The sequence below is a fragment of the Phoenix dactylifera genome, chromosome 15, assembly GCF_009389715.1.
Source record: "Phoenix dactylifera cultivar Barhee BC4 chromosome 15, palm_55x_up_171113_PBpolish2nd_filt_p, whole genome shotgun sequence".
In the NCBI taxonomy this organism is placed as follows: Eukaryota; Viridiplantae; Streptophyta; class Magnoliopsida; order Arecales; family Arecaceae; genus Phoenix; species Phoenix dactylifera.
Genome location: NC_052406.1, coordinates 5031323 through 5054098, shown reverse-complemented (window position 1 = coordinate 5054098; position 22776 = coordinate 5031323). Strand labels below are relative to the sequence as shown.

The following is a 22776-nucleotide window of genomic DNA, read 5'->3' as shown; positions in this document are numbered from 1 at the left end:
TGAAGAGAGGATGCGACAAACTTAGGCAATTGGGAGGGGCATCAAAGGATGACAACCTCTTGCATTTTCCAAGATACGGGACTATCAAATTGTATTTACACTTGAGTTTTGGAGTACTCAAAAGTAGTCATGACAAACCAATTCAACCTTACTTTTGAATCTCTCAACTCTCTTCAACTTTTTTTTTTTTTTGTTATCTATTTTATTTTAGATTTTTTTTTGCATGAATACCCTTCCAAAATTGATATTTAAATATATATCCTCGTAAAACATTTGTTTTGCTGTTCTACTTCTTTTTTTATTATTATTTTTGCATATGTATCCATGCTATCTAACGGCGTTAAAAAATTAACGGTTTCAAATTAAAATGACTAAAATACCCTTAATACGTAGACGTGCAAATAGAAATATTTATAAGGGTATACACGCAAATAGCAGCTTTGGAAGGGTATTCATGTAAAATTCGATATTTAGGAGGGTATTCATGCGAAAAACTCTTTTTTTTTGGATTAAAGTGGGTGGTTTGTTCGGGCACAACCCCAACCTTATATCGGGTTACTAAATTAAAGGTATATAGTCCTCACACTCTCAACCAGAAAAAAGTAGAGATATGTTATCAGAATTAAGACCCATCCATTAAAAAAACAAAAGCACACACGAACCAAGCTCAAAGAAACAATCAGGTACTACCAGCATTTAGCTGGACTTTGACATCACTTTTTTATTTTATTTTAATAAGCAAAAAATAAAAATTTTGTTGCTATTTTTAAATTTTTGAAAAATTATATATTTTAAACAAATATGGTGATGGCGGTAGAAATGGTGGTAGCTAGAGTGGAATCAGCTAAAATGATAGCGATGTTGGTAGCAAGTCGAATGATGGTACAGAGAAGGTGACGACAATCAAGATAGTGGTATGGAGGAGAAGGTAATGAGAGTATCGAAAATGGCAATGATGGTGACAACTATGGCGAACACCAACAATGTAACCAGCACAATGATGATAGCAGCGACAATATAGTAGAAACAGTGACGACAACAACAATAGCGATGATAGGGTCACTGTGATATCGAAATAAACTCATGGATATTACTTTTAGAGCATTTATTTTTTCAAAATGCACCAGAACTCCAAATTCTCCTATGTTCCATATTTTAAAGTCTTAAATATGCACTTGTGGAGCTTGCTGTGGTTGCACCTGGTGGGCGGACAGGCCAAGAAAAAAAAGTAGAGGGTCATCTAATTGCCATTTTTAGAACACCGCACATATCCCTTGACAAGCAAAAAAAAAAAATAGCAACAACGGAACGCAAACTTTGTTTTATTGGGATCTCACAAGCACCATTCGCGATCACGATCGTCCGCGGGATCGCAATAGCAGGAGAAGAAGACAGAAACAATAACGTAATTTTAAAATTTTATTTTATTTTAATTAATATAAATATGATTTTTCTTAACACTATTAGAACAATCGTTATATTAGGGGCATTTGTATAATTATAGAGTTTTACGAGGATATACATGCAAATATTAATTTTGGAAGGGTTTTTATGTAAAATTTGATATTTAGAAGAATATTCATACAAAAAATCCTTTTATTTTTGAGAAAAAAAGGTCCATCTTCATCCGTCCCTATTTATGAAATACAAACATTAATTAAGAGGCCTCAAAACCTTTTTTAGATATGCAGGAGATATTTATCAACATGGTGGATACATATTCAGATAACATTAATTGGTGTCCTCTTTAAGAATGCGAAGAGATTGGTTCACTATTGTGACACAAACAAAATTTTAAGAGTATTAACTATCAAAAGTAATAATGTAAAAATAATTTATAAAAAAGATTACTATTGTCGTTAATTTCTGAACCGAGGTTGGAACACTGCTCGGCTTGCTTTGAGGTTGGTACAAACCAAACTGAATAAGGTTGGATGAGACCAATGTGAGAAAGCACTGGTCACATTCGAAATTGAGCTGCAAGAAGTCCACTTACTAGAAATTTCAGGCGAAGAATCCTCCAATGCCTAAGTTAGAATAATATAGCAACAATGTAGAAGGAAGAAAATTTGTATAAAGGAGTCTCCAAATAAGCTTATTTTCTCAGGCTACCCATTTATATAAGGTAGAATATTGATCTATTACCTGATTTGGCACGACGTGCTTTAAGTGCAAGGTAATAGTCGGCCGCACCTTAACAACGTAGAAAGTGTCCTATGCGAGCAGCACGCGGCAGTAATTACACCGATCATGCATTAACTGCAGTGTTATCATTACTGTCGGTCTTTATTAGCACATGCAGAGTGGTACCTCAGTTAATACTGGGGTCAAAGAGGTTAGTCTAATCCGAAATCAAGATGTCCATTATTTTTCCCATTAATTACTATTTTTAATTTCATAAATAAAGGTTTATTTTTATTTTTGCAGAGCATTTATTCTGGATTTGCCTAGAATTGTATAAGATTCTTGAGTAATGAATAAATTAATCCTTTACTAAAGTAAAACATAGTTTTTAACATGTGCAATGCACGTGGCTCCTCAAGCTTAGAATTAAGAGATAGACATTTTTCTTTTCCAGAGAATCAAAAAGGTTAAAGGATGCTTGAAGTTGGTTCCCCTGCACCTAAAAAATAGTGCATGTGCACCTCTTTTTCACCCTTTTTTTTCTCTTGGAGTTGGGTTGGAACCCTAAGAAAGACATGTCCCTCCTAAATGACAGGAAAAAGGTCCCTCTACAAAAAGAGAGTTCCAACACAAACATTTCCAGCCGTAAGAGAGAAAATCATTCTACAAAAGGCCACCATATTTAAATAGCAGTTACATGATAGATTTTATCTACAAAATTCACAAAATTAAAAGGGGTAAAGTCTATCAGAAACCAATTTTGCTTTGAAATTTCACTAACATGCATAAACAAATTTTCAGAAGGGTCAAAAGTAGGAGTTTGACGACGAGGACTAGAGATTTTGTTTTCTCCACTACCACCACAAGAATCGAATGGCCAAGTTACTGATACAGAGGGTAATTCACATCATTATCAATATTAAAGTGGATTCTTTCCCACTAAGAAATGTTCTTGAACAAAGTTCATTTAACTAGCAAAAACAAAGAAAAAATGATTTGGTAAATTGATAGATTATGCTGCATTGTATCTTGAGACACTAAATTTAGACCTCTTTGATTCAATCAAGGCTCCAATAAACTTTCCTCATAGTACAAGTCACATAAAATGGTAAAATGTACTATACTCCACCTTCAAGAAAAAGATACAATACATTTTTTTCTCAAAAAAAAAAAAAAACAAACGTCTAATATGGGAAACAAACTGGTCCCATGGGACAGCTGCTGTTCATCTTTCTCTTGAAAGCATAGGAAACAATTCAGGAATGCACAAACTATTTCATGTTCCTACATAAAATTTGAAATTCCTGAAACTGGCTACCATAATAAAATTAATTATAGTTAATGCAAATTAAGTTCTCACTATGTCATTGATTATCTGAAATACATGCAAATCCGACAATACCAATCTGATAATTCTCAAGATAGTTTAAATCATATTAGGAAGTGCCAGCATATATGAAGATTGAGATGCTCTAAAGCAACTACGGGGGAAAAGCTTGACCAACAAGGTTATAATAACTTGGGAAGATAGCTTGAGAGCGAGAGCAAAATAACTTGGGAAGACAGATTGAACATTATCAAATAAGCCCAAAAGAACATGAGGAACTTCAAAAGCAGGTTTTTATACTTCTTAAGAAAGGCTTCATTCAGGAGAGTTTGTCCATGGACCGTACTAGCATTCCTAGCTCAGATCAAAAAAGGATGCAACTTGGAGAACATGTGTGGCCAGCGGGGTATAGATAAGATAACTATTGAGTGCAAACTTTCTATACCAAGATTGGATGATATTCTTGATATGCTAACAGTTCCCAAGTCTTTTCTAAGATTGATTTGATGAGCAACTACAATCATATCACAATTCGAGAAAGAGATGAGTGAAAGACAGCATTCAAAATAGAGGGGAAAAATGAATAGCTGGTGATGTCATTTGGACTTTCTAATGCACCTAGTATTTTCATGAAATTCAAGAATCAGGTTCTTAAATACTTCATTAGGAAGTTTGTAGTAGTTTATTTTGATGATATCCTAATTTACAGCATGGATCAACAAGCTCATATTGAACATTTAAGGGCTATCAAGAAAAGTTCCTTTTCCTTTTTTTCTTCCATTAAAATCACAAGACACAGAAAAGATCAAAGCTTTAACAAAGCTGTAATTTTTCCTCCTTTTTTCCCTACTTCGAAAGCTCTTATTTCTTTCTTAATATGTTGGTATTGTTTCCCATAAATATAGAAGTGGAGATAGTACTGCGCTAGATAGAAAGATATCTTACTAAACAAAATGAGAGGAAGGTTTGGTTGCTGATTGTCCCTTCTTCCTGAATTACTTCCACATCACTCAATGTCTTCTTTCTTTTCAAAGTGCACAAACATATATTTAATCAACCAAGAAACAAAAACACAAATGCTAATTCCTAAAACTGGGTCTCTCCTATAAAACATCAGAAACAATGCCAACTCCATCAAGTAATGAAACCAAACAGTATCAAATAGAAAAGGAAATAGTCCTTACCGATTCCAAGGCAAGGAACGCACCTTCAGACTATCTCGCGCCCCCCTTTTTGTTATAGTAGCTAACGAACCCCGTCCCCTAGCAACTCCTGCACTTGCCCGTCCACTCATATACCACTTCCTTACAATCCTTCAAGAAATAAAAAACCACCATTTAATGAATCAAAACAGAACCTTTGAAGAACAAGAAGAGTTTAGAAGCATAGAGAGGAACCTGAACATTGGGATCGCACCGGAGACGGCGGGAGTTGGGATCGGTCATGGGAAGGGGGAGGGCATCGAAATCGTCGGTCAAGTTGCTCTCGCATGCCAAGATCCATGCCTAGCTATCACGCGACTATGTTTTACATTCTCACCAAATTACCGATATCTTGCCTCCCGTTCTTAAGATGGAAAAGCTGTTTAATCTTCCGCGAAGCTGCTCGTCGGAACGGATTGCAAACCCTTAAAGCCGAACAATTCCTACACTCGAACTGGAGACTCTATTAAGTATAATAACTTGTTCTGTCAAACTTCCACTCTTAAGTGAGTTGCAACTTCATCTTTTTCTACTGAATGTTATATTAGCATAGTATTTTACATGTTGAGTATGATTGTGTGCACACTGCAAACTTCACCTGAATTGAGCCTCAACACAACCAATACTTCATCCGGCTTCTGGAAATTTGATGACTGATTTTGCTCTCGCAACAATTTTTCGTTGTTGCTATAAAAATTTAATTGTTGGACTGCATCAAGAAGCTAAATTGAAAGAACATGAAACTGAGAGATGATGATGGAAGAAATAATAATGATGCCCATGGCAAAAAGGACCGAGAACAAGCTGCAAGAAGTCTAGAAAATTCATTGTACCGCAATATGGAGACCTCGTTGGAAGTACGGTCTTCGAAAAATATCTTAAGGCTGGCACATAAGAGGTACTAAGATAACCACCAATTCTTCACCTATGAATGGAGCCACTGGGAACACAGTGATTCACATGTTTGTATCTCTGCCGTTGGAAAAAGAATTATTGTCCCTAAGAAAATGAATCAATGAATGCTTTTATAAGGGCTGCAAGGAGCATGGAATAGCAGAAAAAGATACGAAAGAAAATATTGGTAAATTAATCCAAACAAAAGATTTTCTGCCTCATTATTCATGCACATTGGGATAATTACCATTGTCCGCACATTATAATGGCCGGCTGCAAACATGCATACAACCAAAAGTCATCCAGGTCGATTTTAGCTTGTTTGGATAACAAGTCATCCAACACAAGGATTTCCTCCCTCGTAAAATTTTATGCAAGCACTAGTAAACTTGACTTAAAATCTTCATTAGGATTCCATCTCTTCATTCCCTAGGGTCTGGCTGCATTCTACTTCATGTTTCCCTGGGAATTTGGCAACATCTTGATTAAATCCGAACCAAAGCCTTAGGGGCAGTCATCTTCTCCTTCATGTTTCCCATGGGATTTGGCTAATTCATGCCTATAACACGAGGAACAGCTACTTCAGGAAGTAGCCAAGATAAGCATGGACCAAACGTAGGGAACATTCAGCTACATTCCACATCATGTTTCCCTTGGGAGGGTGGGGGAGGCGAAGATTGAAGGGGAAGAAAGCAGTTACAATTGCCTGCCTGCCCGTATCTTAAGCCGGAACGTAAGATTCCAGCAACAATTGTGCATGAGATGGCGACTTAATCTCAACAATCAGGTATGTGAACTTCCACTTCCTGTCAGCATGATCTCTGAACATTTCAGCATACACCTTTCCAGATCCATGTGGTCCACGAATATAGAAGTTTACCTGCATGTTCATTAAATGTCAGTCTGATCTACATTTCTACTATTTTCAACTAACTTGCCAAGAGTAAAGCATTTCAAAAGACAGTAAATAGTGGCAATAATGCAGGTTGATAGGAACCCTTGTTCCACTCCTTATTTGGGAGTGGTAAAATCAAACCAAGGAACAAAAAGGAATAACATGAATCTTGCAACAAAGTATTTCATAAGTACCATTGAGGTGTTACCTCGACATGTTCGATTCCATCTTCGTCAGTCCAAACCCTATTGGGAATACGTTGGCGAGCAGCACGGTTTCTGCTTTCCTGGCCATAGCCACTAACAGGGGAGCCAATTCTTACTGTAACCTGACGAGGCCAACCAGATAACATGAATAGCATTTATGAGAATTCCTCCAAGAATGAGAAGGCAGCATGAAATGCTGTGACATAATATAAACTCGATATGGAACAACAGTCAGAGCCTACTACAAACCTGACTATCTTTCTGAACCCGTTCAAGAGCCTTTCCGAAAATCTTGTACCTATACAAGAGATAGAAGGCAAAGATACATTAAAAGTGCTTGTCTAGACAGTATCGAGCAAAGCAGACCATTAAAAAAGGAGATATTGTACGTAACAAAAATATTATTAGAAAACAAAATTTTGCTCGGGAATTTTAATGATTCTCTAATACTTTTGGCAGTAGTGCTCATCTAGACAAGTATCGAGCAAAACAGACCATTAAAAAAGGAGATATTGTACGTAACAAAAATGTCATTAGAAAACAAAATTTTGCTCAGGATTTTTAATGAATTCTCTACTACTTTGGCAGAAAAGATCAGAACAATATATAACCTTTTCAAATTATATTTATTTTTTTCGCATCGTGCTCAAATCTAGGTTTTTTAGCACCCTTTTCCTTTATTCAAAAGAATCTATAGGTGAGTCACTTTGTTTCCAACCTCTAATTTTCACAAAGCAACAGATATGAGTTTGTTAGAAAATTTTGATCATGTGGTACACACCAGACCTTGTAGATCAAAGATTTATTGGGCCCAGATTCCTAGCAATGGATCTTTCTTGCACTGGTCTCAATTCAACTAATACATATAGGTATTCCCGAATTGCTATGATCTATATATTGCCTGAACTTTTTGCCACAGATCTGGATTTTAAGAGAAACAGTTCCAACAACCACAAAAAGAAATACTACTTCATGAATAATGAAAATTTAGTGTAATTATGTAGAAAGCAAATGTGGCTCATTAATCAGGGCCAACCAAATTATATGAAGCTAAGTGAAGTGACAATATTCAACAATATTGGAAAGTCTGAGTATAATTGTGCAGATTGGTAGTAGGAAGACTGCCCTGACGTGTTTAACAGACATCATACTCCTTTCCTTGTATAGGTTTTTCAACTTAATGAGACACTAAACACCTATTTAAAGAACCACCTGAAGTGAGCATGGGAATAAGAATTTGGAGAAAATGAAAAGCTAAGTGGCAAAAGGAAGTGGTTTAGGAACATGTTTGGCACCATAATTTGATGATTCTAACACCACACAATAAACTAAAAAGACACTTGCTGCATGATAACCCCTGTCATATGCTGCCACGACAAAGTTTATCTGGTCACACTAACACTACAATTGCATCGCCAAACAATTGTATTGGCAACATGCCATAACCCAGTATAAGTTTGGTCTTAAAGAGTTTTACTGCTTACTCCAACAAAATATTAAGTAATGAATCAAATAAAACCTCTATTTGGACTACCATACCACACCATTTAAGTAATCAAATTTCTACTCACCTTCCCCATCCATTTATGCACAACTCTCACAAACATGGAGTTCACAAATCCAAATTTTACTTTCTTCATATATTAAATATTTTTCTAATCCTTCCACTGCACTCAGATCAATTGACAATTTACTAGCTAGTATACCACTCAACACCACTATTAACCAGCCCTTATAGTAAATTAGCGTCAAGTACATAAAAAAAGTTGACCTGCATCTAACTGAGCAGAACCCACTAGCAAGCTGTCACCTGGCCAATACCTGCCAATGGGTCAACCTCAAAGACCTGTAGCCAACCTGCCTAGCCTCCTCACAGCTTCTCTAAAAAGGTGAACTCTACCTGACCCTTCTGATCCACTTCTTTCTACCTCTTCCATATTGTTGTTAAATATGTTTAATAGGGCCTCAAAAAAATTAAAAAGAGTACGTATGTATGTATGAATGTATGTATATCGATGTCCTGTCTCATTATGTTAACATAATAAACAACAGGTCATATTGGTGCAACCCAGACCTAACCCACTTAACTTGCAGGTTATTAGTGTTTGGTTAATATTTGACATGCAAATGCAATATAACTCTACTATATATGTGTCTTCCCCAAGTCTAACAAACATATGAACAGATACTTGTAAACTTGCTTGCATTTAGATACCTACTTTGCATACTATCCAACAAGTCAGCAGCTCATATTCAAGCCAATCTGTTATACAACATTGCCGAAATTAGATGATCAATAACTAGTTACAAATAAATAGAGATATTCTTTGAGTTTGTGCTTTTCAGAATATAAGCTGTCAGTACTTGGATGTAGCAAACTCAGATTGCTATAAGCATGCAAGCACATTGTTTCCTGCAAAATCAAACTCCATTGATAAGGTTCCATTTTGTTAACATGACACTTATGTCCTTGTAGGACATGACAAAATAGTCCTCAATCAGCAGTTTTGCAGACCCACAATTCCTTATTTAGAGTAATTTCCCAATGTGCCTTTGATCTATGCATAAGGTGGCACACAGCATGTCAATTGTCTGGTCCCACTGGGGATCAGCTGTAACAAACTTCTGTAACAGAATTGTTCCTACCAATCATACCAAAGTCCCACTGTAGTCCATAACTAGTGCCCTTTACAACCAGAAGTCAACTTGATGTCAGTATTTTTTTAACAATTGGGCTCTAGACAATTATCAGAAGTGTTAGACTAAAATAGAAACTTGCCATTCCCATGCTATATTTTACATTTTATATAATTTCTAAATTTAATTGACATATATGCTGAGTAGGAAGAGAAGGACCTTACTCTTTTGGCTCAAAGATTAGCTCTTTAAAAACACCATATGCAGCCAAGGCTGCAACGCCCAGCCCCGCAAGTATTATAACACTGTACGAAGCTCCCTCTGCAAATGTCACTGGCTTTTCCGGAATATTATATGTGGGAGCATCAAAGGGATCTTCAACTGTAGATATGTCTTTTCTCATTTCCTGAGGAAGGACAGGATTATTAGTTGTCTTTAGTGAAACGTAAATTAATTAGCATAAGACCAGAACAGTGAGCATAAGCCACATTAAATAACACAAAGCATAATCAAAGAAAAGAACCAGCCTAAATGACAATTATGGAACAGATAGATTGTCATCCATTGCAGAAAGGGATTTGTATTTCTAGTACTCAATTATGAAAGTTTAGGGCATGTTTGGCATCATGTCTTTTTTCTATTTTCTTTTTCCTAAAAGCAAGAACAAGAAAACCAAGTTTGCTACTACTATTTTTATCTTCTGCTTTTAAAATCTGTTTTTTCTGAAAATTGACAACCAGAAAATCTGGCTCAGTCTTTTAGAAAAACAGAGAACCTTTTCTCGAGCAGACCCATCCCCTGCCCTGAGTCCCTGGCCTCCTTGCACCCAACCATGTTCCTCTTTGATACCAACACCTCCACACTCCCCCGCCCCCCTCCTCTCCACCACCCCAAAATCCCAATGCCCTCCTCAATGTCTTCATTCAAAAACCCTAGAACCCAACCCCGCCCTCTCTCTGCACTCCTTTGCACTCTCTCCACCCACAATAATGATGTATCCATCGCTGGTGACATGCAAACTATGAGCATTGCTACTAGCACACGGTTGCCAAGCATTCCTCTGATGGAAAGCCATCACAATCCTAGTGGTGCTTGAATTTCACTTGGCCTCCAATGGTGGCAGCAACTTCAAGTTACAAAACCAGAGGATAGACACTAGCCATACTAGCCTCTGCAACCATATCGCCTCTTCCCCCTCCACTGTTGCTAGGCTCCTCTTCCCCAGCCCTATGCTGTTGCCTTCACCCCCGGCAACCCCAACGAGATCCATATCGGGCATTGCCCCACAAAGCCAACCATGTATGCCTACCTCAAGAGCAACTTCCCCTGGATTTTTTATAATATTTTTTTATTTTCTCTGCTTACAAAAGGAAAAGTAGTTTACTACACCAAACATGTTTATTTTTTGAAAATCTTGAACAAAAAAAAGTAGAAATGAATTTTTCCTGTTTTTGAGAATAGGAAAAGTGTAAGTGATGCCAACACAACCTAAGAACATGTTAGGTGTTGCTTAAAAGAAGCACTTCTATAACTTTTAAAGCAAAAAAGCATTTCTTGAAGAAAATCTTTGATAACATTGTCCAAAAATATTTTTTCAAGAAGAGAAATCAAAAAAGCACTTTAAGAAGAAGCTAGAAAACCCAGATTCCAGCTTTTCCCTTTGTGAGAAGAACTTCCTAAAACACAGAAGCAACACCAAACATCCCCTTAGTTTGGTTCGAAGCATCGAGGCAAATTACGGTAGCGTGTCAAAGGAATTGAGTATTAATAGAACAAGGTGAAAATATAATTATTTTTGGAAAAAAAAAATGTTATTTACTAATGTCTAGTAATTTAAGTTTTCCAACTAACATAAAAATTTTGTTAAGTGTTATTTCAAAATAGATGTGAAAGTCACAGATAAATTTAATCATTATAGTTAGAGACATCTGCTTACAAGAATTGCCAGTCAATCATCTAACCACACATGCGAATCATCATGGCAATATTCTCATGCATTAGAATTTATATTTTGATTTTCTATAGCATGTGCCACATGTACAACTCAAATACATCTGACAAGATGAGAATGTTTATCATCTCATAACTTATTATTATTCATCATGTTAAACAAGTGACAGCAGACACACCCACAGAGAATACATACATACATACATACATGCATATATATATATATTACATATTATATATATAAAGGATGAAGAACACATTCACATCTGGATAGCAATTTGGCCATAATAATATACTGATATGTCTGTGGAAAAGAGAATTTTTAAAATAGCACAAATGCATCAGAGTTGAGAAACTTAAGATGCTACATGTAGCCGTTGCCCAAACTTAGGCATCGTGTTGAAAGTAGAGATTGTCTCTTTAATACACTGATATGTATGTGGACATGAGAATTTGTCACATAGCACAAATGCATTGGAGTTGAGAAACTTCTGATGCATGAAGCCATTGCCCAAACTTAGGCATGGTGTTGAAAGTAGAGATTCTCTTTACAAAGATAAGGACAAAAGATCAAGCAGCACTTGCCTACATCCGAAGCTGACGAGTGAAAAGCAGGCACAAGTCCATGCAGAGATGAAAAGGTCATATAAACACTTTTTTGTGAAGACTATTGATTTCATAATTAGCTGAAATGCGTACAAAGATGACAAATCGGTGCCCAAGCACTAAAAACATGTCTTTCAGATGAGAAATTTCTTTTAGATATGGCGCAATAGTAGAAAAATTCAATGCTCACTCTCTACATGTTTGACCTCATTTTTCAGAAACCTTCTTAGGCATCTACCGACATGTTTCTTATAAACTTCCCATGTTATGAAAAATTAAATCAGGTTATTTTGTTGGATCTGTTTCCAAGTGCGTCGAACCATAGATGTATGTTCCAGCAACCAGGCATACAATTAAGTAGCAAATTGTTGACATACAAAACTTCGTAGCTTACTGTTAACTAACAAGGCCACATCAATACTTCTTTCTCCGCATGGAAGTGTTTCAAAATAGTAAGAGAACAATCAATGTAATTTCAATCCATTAGAAATCATAAAGCTCAAAATAAGAAGCATCAAAGAGAATCAAAGCAAGAAAGTACATAATAACGTGTATTTTATGTAAAAAATGTTGAATAGGAAAAATGGTATAGCTCTATGGTAAATCTTAAACCTCTTTTGTTTTTTGTTCTGATGCTTGTGTAGAATAACTGACTGCAGAACTTCTACCTAAACAAGGAATCACTGAGTGCTTTCCAAAATGTTTACTGAGAAGATTTGTAGGATTTCTGTTGATCGTATGCCATCTGAAGTGTTCCCCAAACAAAACTGAGTTGCCTGTCAAGAGTTATTATATATGTTAGCATATCATATGAAATTCATGAAACATAAATAGTCAGACACATATTCTGAACATAGAACAAACTAATGTCTGATCAATGATTAGCATCAATAATCCAGATTGACTGACAAACACCACAGCAAACAATATTCTGATTTATCAATCTAAAACCTTTACCCTTATCGCCTATAACTAGGCAAAAAGACTTCTGATCCAGAAAAAACAAGAGCATTCATAACTATAGCAATTTAGCCTTATCCCAACTATTTCAAGTCAGCTTTATGGATCCAAGTTCGCCAAGTATTCCTATTTAGAGCCATCTTTCATGTTATTCCAAGCTTCTCCATACCCTTCCTCACAACCTTCTCCATGTTACCTTAGATCTTTCCCTCCTTTTCTTACCACCTTCCAGATGAAATCAAAGTAACTCTCCTTATTGGAGTACCTCAGATCTTCATTGTACATGTACATACAATCTCTATCAATTTTCCATCACTTTGTCCTTAATTTGTGCAACTCCTACAGCTCCTCTAATATATTCATTTCTTATTTTATCCTTTCTAGTTTTACCATATGTTCATCTTAACACTCTTGTTTCAGTCATATATCCAAAATTTCTGGTGATCAGGCACAAGCAAAAAGAATTCGACAATTCTTTGATTTTCAATGTTGCTGAAACTAGATGGGTATTGAAAACCAACTTACAAATTGTCAAGAGGCGAGAGAAATAAATTCTATGCCACAATTTCGATATAAGATTATGAACATTCAAAGAGCTATCTGTGAAGCCCAGCCTTACTGGGCCGGCCTGTTGGCCCGGCCCGGCGCCAAAATGAAGGCTCAAAGGCCTGTTTTCAAACCATAAACAGGGCAGAGCCCTGGTTGAGCACAAATGAAGGAGTCCTCCTCCTCATCCAGGAAGTTCGTCGGAGGCTAGGGAAGCCTAGCCTCCACTCCTATTTAAGGGTCTTGATCCCCCTAGCATTCCCTCACCGAAAGATCATTGCAGCCACCACTGTTCTTCTTCTCTTTCTTCCCCTTGATTGCCAATGGCGTAGGTTCACTATGTTCGCCAGAAAATGCAGCCAATCCCTCACTGGAATCCTAGGTAAGGACCTTAATCTTCTTCTCCTTTATTTCCTCGTTCACAAGCCTGCCAGCCGAGTTTTCGCAGAAAAAATCCACAAAAAAGGGGCTCTGTTTATCCCCGTTTTTCGATCCAAAAAGGCTGCTTTATCTTTCCTTTTTCCAACCTCCGCCGCTGCCGACGCTTGTTGCCGGAGATGGGGACTTGTCCCCTTTGCGGCTTTGGGCTATCACTAGAGTGTCACTTCCAGAGATCATGAAGGAAGAGAAAAAGGGGCCGAAACCCCTCTTTTGCGGCCATTCCTCCCCTTTTTCCATCGCTGGCCGCTCTATCGCCGATTGCCCCTTGTCGTCGATCTTTCGGCTGTCGACCACCACGGCCACCTGACTGTGGCCCTCTCCTTCTTTTCTTCTTCTTTTACTCTTCTTTATTTTTCTTTATTATTTCTCTCTCTTCTCTCTCTTTCTCTCTCTAGGTAAGCCTAGGGATGCTGGTTTAAGATCTTGTCACCCTTTGTTCGGATCCAAGTTGGCCCCAATGTGGAGGCCCTAAATCATCCCAATACCTAGGTGGCACGTCGACCTAGTATCTCAGCCTTGCCAGGTATCCCTAGAATTTGGTTATCATTGACCATTTTTGAATCACTTAAATCATAACTCATCTTGATCAGTTTAGTTCACCTTGTTCAGATCAACCCATGCAATAGGATACCATCGCCTGATCGACCTTGCCTGTCGTCCACCCCGATTTGGGCATGAGGTCGTATCCCCAATACTATCTTAATTTTTGATTTTGCTTGGCTTCTAAGATAATGATAAAATTAATTGTATCCTAATGATATTAAAATAGGTAAATCTGATCCATCTAATTGAAGTGGAATTTTGAAGCGAGAAGAGGTAAGTAACTTAATGCTTCAAAATATATTTTTGACCTTTGGAAATTATGATTAATTTGTTAAATTTGATTATGATATTTGTTTTATGTTTAATTAGACAGATTAAGCATGCTATTATTACTATCCTAATTGTTCTAAAATATGTTATGTATTTTAATACTCTTGTAAATGAATTTTGAAAATCTGAATGGATAAATTATGAAATTTGTTTTATATACGTATCCACAGCACGACTATGATTTGGCCCCGCCAATGGAGATTCTACGTTAGTCTTGTCGACTTGTAATCTGAGAAACTGATTTTGATACCAAGCCACCAATGGTTAGAATAATAGTATCTGTTATCTGGCACTTTGTGCATCTTGTATCTGCTATCTGACCCACGCCACTAGGTTACGTGGCCATAACCTGATGTTGGGTCTAATATCAATTTATAAAAAATAACTTTTGAAAAAAATATATGTATTATTCGAGATTTGATTTATTCCCGATTAGTATCATACTATTTGATTATTTATTTGTTTGGCATGCTTAAATCCCACTTTGATGTGTTATGTTGCTTACCAGGCTGGTCTAGCTCCTTATTCTTTTTTTTTCTATTTTTAGATCTTGAATCATGATTGTTCAAAACTTAGAAGAGTGTGCTAGATCTTCTGAAGATATTCGTGATTATTTGGACTTCTAGCTTAGTTTAGTTTATATTAGTTTAATTTAATTTTGAATATTTTATTCGGATTGAATGATATTGGAATATTTTGACTCATGATACTTTGGGATATTTGTTTATGAGAATGAATTGATTAGATTTTGATTAAATTAATTTTCAAAAATTAAAGAATTATTATGATTGCTTTGAAATTATTATGATTTGGTCAGTAGCCTTGCATGCTTGTATGATCTGCCCTGCATGCATGCGGCTTCTGTTGCGGTCTGGGTTCGGGGCGTGACACTATCAATGTTTTCTTTACGTTGCCGCCAGATACCTCCACTGTTTGAAAAAACATAATAGGATATCACAAATAATTATCTTCAATCTACCTCAATGATCTACTATGCTCCTTGTCAAGAAGCATCACATGGACACAAAGAAACTTCAAAGGCTAGATCACCTCCATTGAGTCATGGCTCATTTTCATATATGCATGAATCTACCAAAGCCACAAAGGTTTTAACAATTAAAAAAACTCACCAAACTAGTCATTAGGTTGTTTATTTGAGCATTTTCCCTCACACTTTTGCTTGAAATGGTGAGTGCCTATGTTCACATTTAAGTGACTAGGAAATTGTGCATACAATATACAAAAAGCTGGAACTTTGCTGCACTCCACTCCTAGTATACAGATTTCATATTATTGACTTCACATGCTCCTCTCATAATTGTGGTAAATCCCCAATATTCACATAAATATCAACTTAATTCTTCCTGAATAGAAAATTTTGGCCTAAATCATATTAATCCTAATTACTGAATTCTAACTTTATTATTATAATAACAATTAGATTAAGGCAAAACGAACGATTTTTGGCAATAATAGATTAAAGAATATTCACATACTCATGGAGACTATCCTAATGCAGACTTCAAGCAAGTAAGCACAAATATTGAAACATAAAATAACAAGAAAAGAAGTTTGGCAGCCTACTAAGGGAGCATAAAATTCAAAATAAATATAACAGTTGAATAACTTACAATATCCAAACATGATCTTACTATATAGCATTAGAAAACATGTAGCGCTAGACTTAGTTGTTCACAGGGTAATCCACCAACTAAATTAAAAGATCTGGAAGACCAACAGCTAGGTTGGTATTGGTAAAAGTGCCCAAATACTCAATAATATGACGACCAAAAGTTTTGTAAACGAATCTACGTTATACTAGTAAAGAGCCGGTGTGAGAATCACCTCATTGCATTTACAGTCTCACTTTATTTTCTTTAATCAACATATTTTATTAAATAATTAAATAATATTATGATGCTAGATTAAATATTAATTTATCAGGAAGTACAACAAAATATGAACTTATCAATCCCTTATTTTGAGTACTAAAATTCTTAGTACCTCCTAAGATGAATTGAATATAGAGAAAAGAGTCGTCTAATTACCTTTTACTAGAAAATCAAAATATTATTTTGCATAAACAAAAAGAGGTTTTAATTGATAAAATGCATATAATATACAAAGAAAACAAAGAACGAATCAAGCACACCCAAACTTGGGAAGGTTTTAGAATGTTTGATATATGTTGTATTGAATGAATTAAAATAAAACAGAATTGATTCATAATAAACCTTTTTAACACATGAAAAATTCCATAGCTTGATAACCTACAAGTCATACAAGTCACAGAATAACAAACTTCACAAGATGTCACTGTAAGTGGCTGTTATCCCAATAGGCAAATAGAACTGCTTTGAAAATGAATCCCTGTCACAACCCCTCCCCCTTGAAAAAAAGGAACTGCACTGAGCATCGCATCAAAGATCAAACCCCTAGACTTGCTGAACAAACAATTAGCAGACTATTTATACAGATAAAAACAATATTCAAAATAAACAAGTCACGATAACTAATAAGAAAAATCAATAATGTAAAATATACAAAAACAATTAAGATGAGAAACCATACCACAACAATCACATTTTGCAGCATAAAAATGATCTTCCATCAAAATAAAATTCATCAATATTGACAGAAAGGAAAGGGGGATACAGATGTTGACCAACGAAACAAATTGAAAGGACATGAGATTACATCTTGATGTGAAAAATAAGAACTGAACATAGTAACAACTTGAATCTTGTCATAGAAAAATCATATTAAAGCATTGTAGATAGAGATGGAAGAAGAGGTAAGCTGAATTTGGATATGCAGAGGACAGTGATGGAAACCCATAGCCAGAATTAATGGTTGGATCATTAGATAGATCGTGGATTTAGAGCTTCCGCCCATTAATCTTTCTTGTTCTCATTGTATCCTGGTCTCTACCTAGTCTAAAGTGCTCAAAAACTCTAGGATAGATAGGATTTTCAGGGTAGCAAAGTGAATGGAATTTTTTTCTAATAGCACTATTTATTGCCTCTAAATGACTCTAATAAAAAGTCCTTTGGTACATCTAATGCCATAAATATTTCACCCATGTATAATTGACTCCATTATTAAGTTTATGATGGGATGTAGTGGCCTATAAACTAAAAGCTATTGATTGGCTAATTAAAGGTAAAAATTATCCTCAATTTCATAACTGGTCTCACATTAACTCTATAAGTAAGCAAAATTCTTATAAAATAAAGGCCAAGGGTATGAAGAGGACAACCAAAATTTGTTCTTTCTGCTTTTAGGAGAACTATAGATTATGTGGAGAGGTTAAAAGGGGAAAAAGTTTGAAGTGCTTAATGGACATGTCAACAACTCCATATTTTAATTTTCATTGCTGAAAATTAATCAGGGTTGATGTGAAAAATTTTATAAGTTGAAACTGAGAGCAAATCTATAAAATTAGTCATGTTCGAAGGGCGGTACTTATTCATAAAGTGGATACCATGCTTTGGCCAAGAAAGTGCTGCAAGTCTTGTGAAAGGTATAACAATAAGCTTTTGCAGCGATGAAATGGATAGAGATTCTGTTTAGTTTTGCAATTACTGCTGATTTGAGTTGAGGCGTACCAAGCACACAAATCCATACAAAAACATTTAAGGAATCACCAAGCCTTGCCTCAACTATTAATAGGAAAATATGGTTAGATGTCAACAAATATCATTATATAGCTACAAAGGAACAAATTTTTCTTACTCAAAGAAGACTATTATCAGGTAGACATGGCCAATAAGGATTTATAATCATTTAGGCATACATATATGTTATTTAAATGCATAAGTGATAATACCATTATACCCCCACAAAATTACAGACCTTCTCCTACTCAAAGAAGATATTGTTTCTTAGGTATATAATGTTGATGGCAAGTTACTAGGCCCTAAGAGCTTACCGTTTGAATTCATTGAGTTCACCATGAGAAAGGCAATGCTCTTCAATAACAAAGAGAAAATGTTTTTAATTTTGAAATATGGCTCACTTTATATATAAACCCACTATGAGAATTCCTGAGCAAACTAACACACTAGTCAAACACTTCTCAGTTCATAGTATAATATCTAGGACTCCTATTTTAACACAGAAAACACTAGAAGCCTTTATGTATCCGATTTGGGGACTTTGCAGAACTGGCCTACCCTTTTTTTGGTCTTGCAGATTCAGATTACTTTTATCTTTTTTGCAATAATGGCCCAGTTTTGTAATTTTTGGATGCTTTGGGGCCCGAGTCCCACAGATAAACTCCAACCTGTGAATGTGCAGTGCACTCTCAACAGATGTGTGCAGTGCACCCTCAACAGATATGTGCAGTCAGTACTAAAAATATGTACATTCATATGAAAATATGTGCTCTCGCTACCAAAAATATGTTCATTCTCTACAAAGTATATGGAGCATTTAGCTCCACTTGAATATACAGTTGAAGTGTACCTACTCAGAACCAGGGCAAAAGGGGTCCAAAATTTTAAAACTCAGTCATTCCTCCAAATAAAAAAATAATAAAAAAAAAGAAACCCAAATTGCAAAAAGTAAAACAAAGTTGGCTGTTTTTTTCACGAAATCCCAAATTTGATTCAGTCTCAAATCTAATACCATGCTAGAACATTAGCCTGAATTTTGACTTCCAAAACAGCAAACTAGCTAAAACATTAAAAGAGAACTCATAGGACTCGATCAGCTTTGAAACTAGTAGTCTCACACCTCAAACAGGCATGTGTAGCTCAAGTTATGCCCCAGAAAGGCAGCAAACCAGTAAGACACGAAGATTTTAGAAATCTGGATTGCTATTGAAATTTTTATTTGCGTTAGTACACATACCAAGTAAAAATTTAAAAAATTCATTCAAAAAAATACAATAGTTGGATGCAGTCATTGAATGGATAGATGGAGTGCATCTGTGCATATTCCCGACATCTAAATTTAAAAAAAAAAATTGGGATGGCACAATAATAAGGCAAAAATTGCAAAATATCTTTGCATTCACTTTAAAAAAAAGTACATTATTAAATAGTGACTCGAGATAAAAGGATTGTCAACTCAAATAGGTTTTCATAGAACTGACCTTCAGGCTTTGTTACTCCCTGTAGTTCAACCAAACAAACAATTCAGTTATTCTTACTTAATAGAGAGTAGAGAAAATTTTAGTTCTCTTCATATTCGCACCTTGATCATCCTACTGATGTCAGAACTGGAACAGCTAGCATGGCCTGACCCTTCGACGATCTACAATTGTAGCAACATCAAGGGGGTAAGTTACGTAGTACAAGCATAGCATTAGATTATTGAAAACCTTACCCAAAAAAAGTGCAAGAAACACAGAATATATGGCAGCTGAAAGACAACATAATCTTGGCATCGAGAAATTATGTTACATTACATTGAAACTTGCTCATTTGAAAGACTTCAGAAATTAGAGGAAAAATATGATTTGACTGGGAGCACTTAGGACTTATGGAAAGCAAAGAATCAAAATTCATCACCTTGAGCTATTCTGATAAAAAATTTAAAATCAGATCAATATCAAGAAGACCAGCTCAACTAATACATTCTTGCATACTTTTAAAGACAATCTTCTCCTTAATAGCCAGAAAGTGGGATAAATGTTGCTAGTTCAAGGGGTTTTTTGAGGAGTTCAAAGTGATCACATGGTCATTGACTCCTTAATTTCATTTAGTACAACTACTGCTAGCTTTTTAACCGGGATGCTATATCCTGGCAATCCAAGATCTTAAAACATTACAAATAAAAAGCTTGTTCAAGTATGTGGGATCATATACAAATTTCCCCCATTCTTGAATATATGTCCAAGATTCTGGTACTACTTTCTAGGGTGCTTGTTTAAGTTTCTCATCCATGTTTTCAATAACACCATGATCCCATTTATATCATCCCCCAAGGCTATCGTTTTAGGTCAGAGATAAAAGTTGTCATACTTGTTACAATATGGCTGATATTCAAATACCTGTTCCATATGGAAAAGGCAATGGGAAGCTCCAAGATCATTATAATGGCAGTTATTTTAAACTCTGGTTTCAGCAGATGCTTCGGGCATGCGTAGATGGGTTTCCAGGACTTCTCTGATAGTATTACCAAAGAGATGCTCCCAAGACTTCCATGCATCATATTCATCCACGCAATAACAATACTATCATTCACTATACTGCAAGTCAAGGTGATACGTCCAATCAACGAGCGTCCTCTTTAATTTAATATCACCACGTTCTATTATAATGGGCATCTCTTTCTCGGTAACCTCTGCCCTTTCCTAAACCCTAAACAGCAGAGAAACCCTAAATTCTTCATCTCTTACAGAGCTATAATTAGCTGGAGGAGAAGTATCACAGGATTCGTCGTCTCATGGACAACAAATATCAAATTACCAAAACCGAATAAGAGATCAAATACAACATTCAGAGCACAAAAACCAAAGCTTACGAAGAGTCTGAAAACCGCGTACCTTTCGGGAGCCAAGGGTGCGGGCAAGCGCGTCGTTGGGGAGACTGGAAGCCGAATCGAGCACAGGGGAGGCGGAGGGAAGAAGAGGGGAACTGGGGGCCGTTCCCGAGGCGGCAGACCTGGGATCCGGGAGAGGGACGCGGCCGCGTCCGGGAGGGCGGAAGGGCGGCAGGGAAACGATGGAGTGGAGAAAAGCTCGCAGGCATTGGGAGGAGGGGAAGGGATAGACCGGAGAGGAGGGATGGAGGAGACGATCTAGGGTTAGGGTTTTGGATCGATTCAAGAAACGGGCGGCCATCGCCGTCGCCTCCCTCGGCGTTCCGCTGCGAGAACAAGGCCTTAAACCAAAAGAAGAGGATCGGTACGCTGTTCGAGCCGGTGTCGTATCACCTCGCTAAAATTGAACCGATAGCACTTGCTCAGTATTCGTACCTCATAGACGAAGAATCAACTGATGTCGGCAACTTCAGTGCTGACATTAGATAATTTGCGAGTTTTTTTTGCCGTGTTTTGAAGCAATGATGTTTGCAACCAAAATCACTTCAAATACTTATTTTTCATAGAAAATATAATTTACCATGTGTTTATTTTGTTAAAAATTAATAAATTTGGAAAGTTTATAATTATTTTCTAAAAAAATTAATTTCTTTTGTGAAAAAAAAATTCTTTTTTATGGATTTTCTTGCATCTAAGCATATCTTTTCCTTTTTTCTTTTTTTTTTGAACTGGCATCTCACTACACACGACCGTGAGAAGGCCCAGAGCAATCACAAGACAAAACACGATCAAAAACCTGCGGCATACAATCGGACATACCCCATGATATAAACCCGGAGTGGTGAGCTGCAAAGGAGACGACCCAGTCCGCAGCACTATTCGTCTCCCGAAATATATGTGAGATTCGAAATAAATCAAGCTCCTCTATTATGCGTCAAAGATCCTGAAGTAGTGGGTGCAGATTCAGCCTGGCCTGCCGGCACCGGATCCAACTAACCACTGTGGCCGAGTCGCCCTCTAAGAATCACTTATATTACTTATCAAAAAAGATGCAATTATCCTATTTGAACTACGAGGAAGATACTTAATAAAAGCATAAAAAATATAGTTCTTACAGACGAAAATGAGTTATGCAATAATTATTTTAAAAATTCTAAGATGCAAAATGGCAATATTGATAGTTTAAAATAGGGTTGGATCTAACTCGATAAGAAATTTTAAACTTGTAAATGAATATGCTTATAAAATCAAAATCCAAATTTTGGCTCGATCAATTATGGATTTGTAATAATTTGAACCCGATCAAATAAAGCATGAATAAATTGTGCTAATGAAATTTGATTAAAACATTTGGGCATAACCCATTGAACTTAACATCCTTCAATCATTTTTTGTTACTCATCATAAAAGTGCACAGCATCGTCGATCCCTCTTATCCTTGCTATCGACTCCATCAAGTGTGATTAAAGAAACTAATCAAAATTGGACCAACTTAAAGAAATTGTTTAACTTTTGTACTTAGATTCACAAAAAAGATAGCATATAACTATATTGTTAATCCATAATTTATATTTGTATATGCAGTATTCCTAAAAGCAAATAGATTGAGGTTTGGTCGTTTTCCTA

The 22776-nt window shown here is 36.1% G+C and overlaps 1 protein-coding gene across 1 annotated transcript; it reads right to left on the bottom strand.

The window, feature by feature from the left end:
• Positions 1-5717: 5717 nt before the first annotated feature.
• Positions 5718-21545, bottom strand: LOC103712503 (probable mitochondrial import inner membrane translocase subunit TIM21). Its single transcript, XM_008799040.4, has 8 exons — positions 21155-21545; positions 19861-19920; positions 19760-19778; positions 12454-12617; positions 9510-9691; positions 6898-6946; positions 6651-6770; positions 5718-6427 (listed from the first exon to the last, which is right to left on the bottom strand). The coding sequence occupies exons 1-8, from the start codon at positions 21449-21451 to the stop codon at positions 6269-6271; spliced, it is 1050 nt and encodes a 349-aa protein (XP_008797262.2). The 5' UTR covers positions 21452-21545; the 3' UTR covers positions 5718-6268.
• Between the last annotated feature and the right edge of the window lie 1231 nt (positions 21546-22776).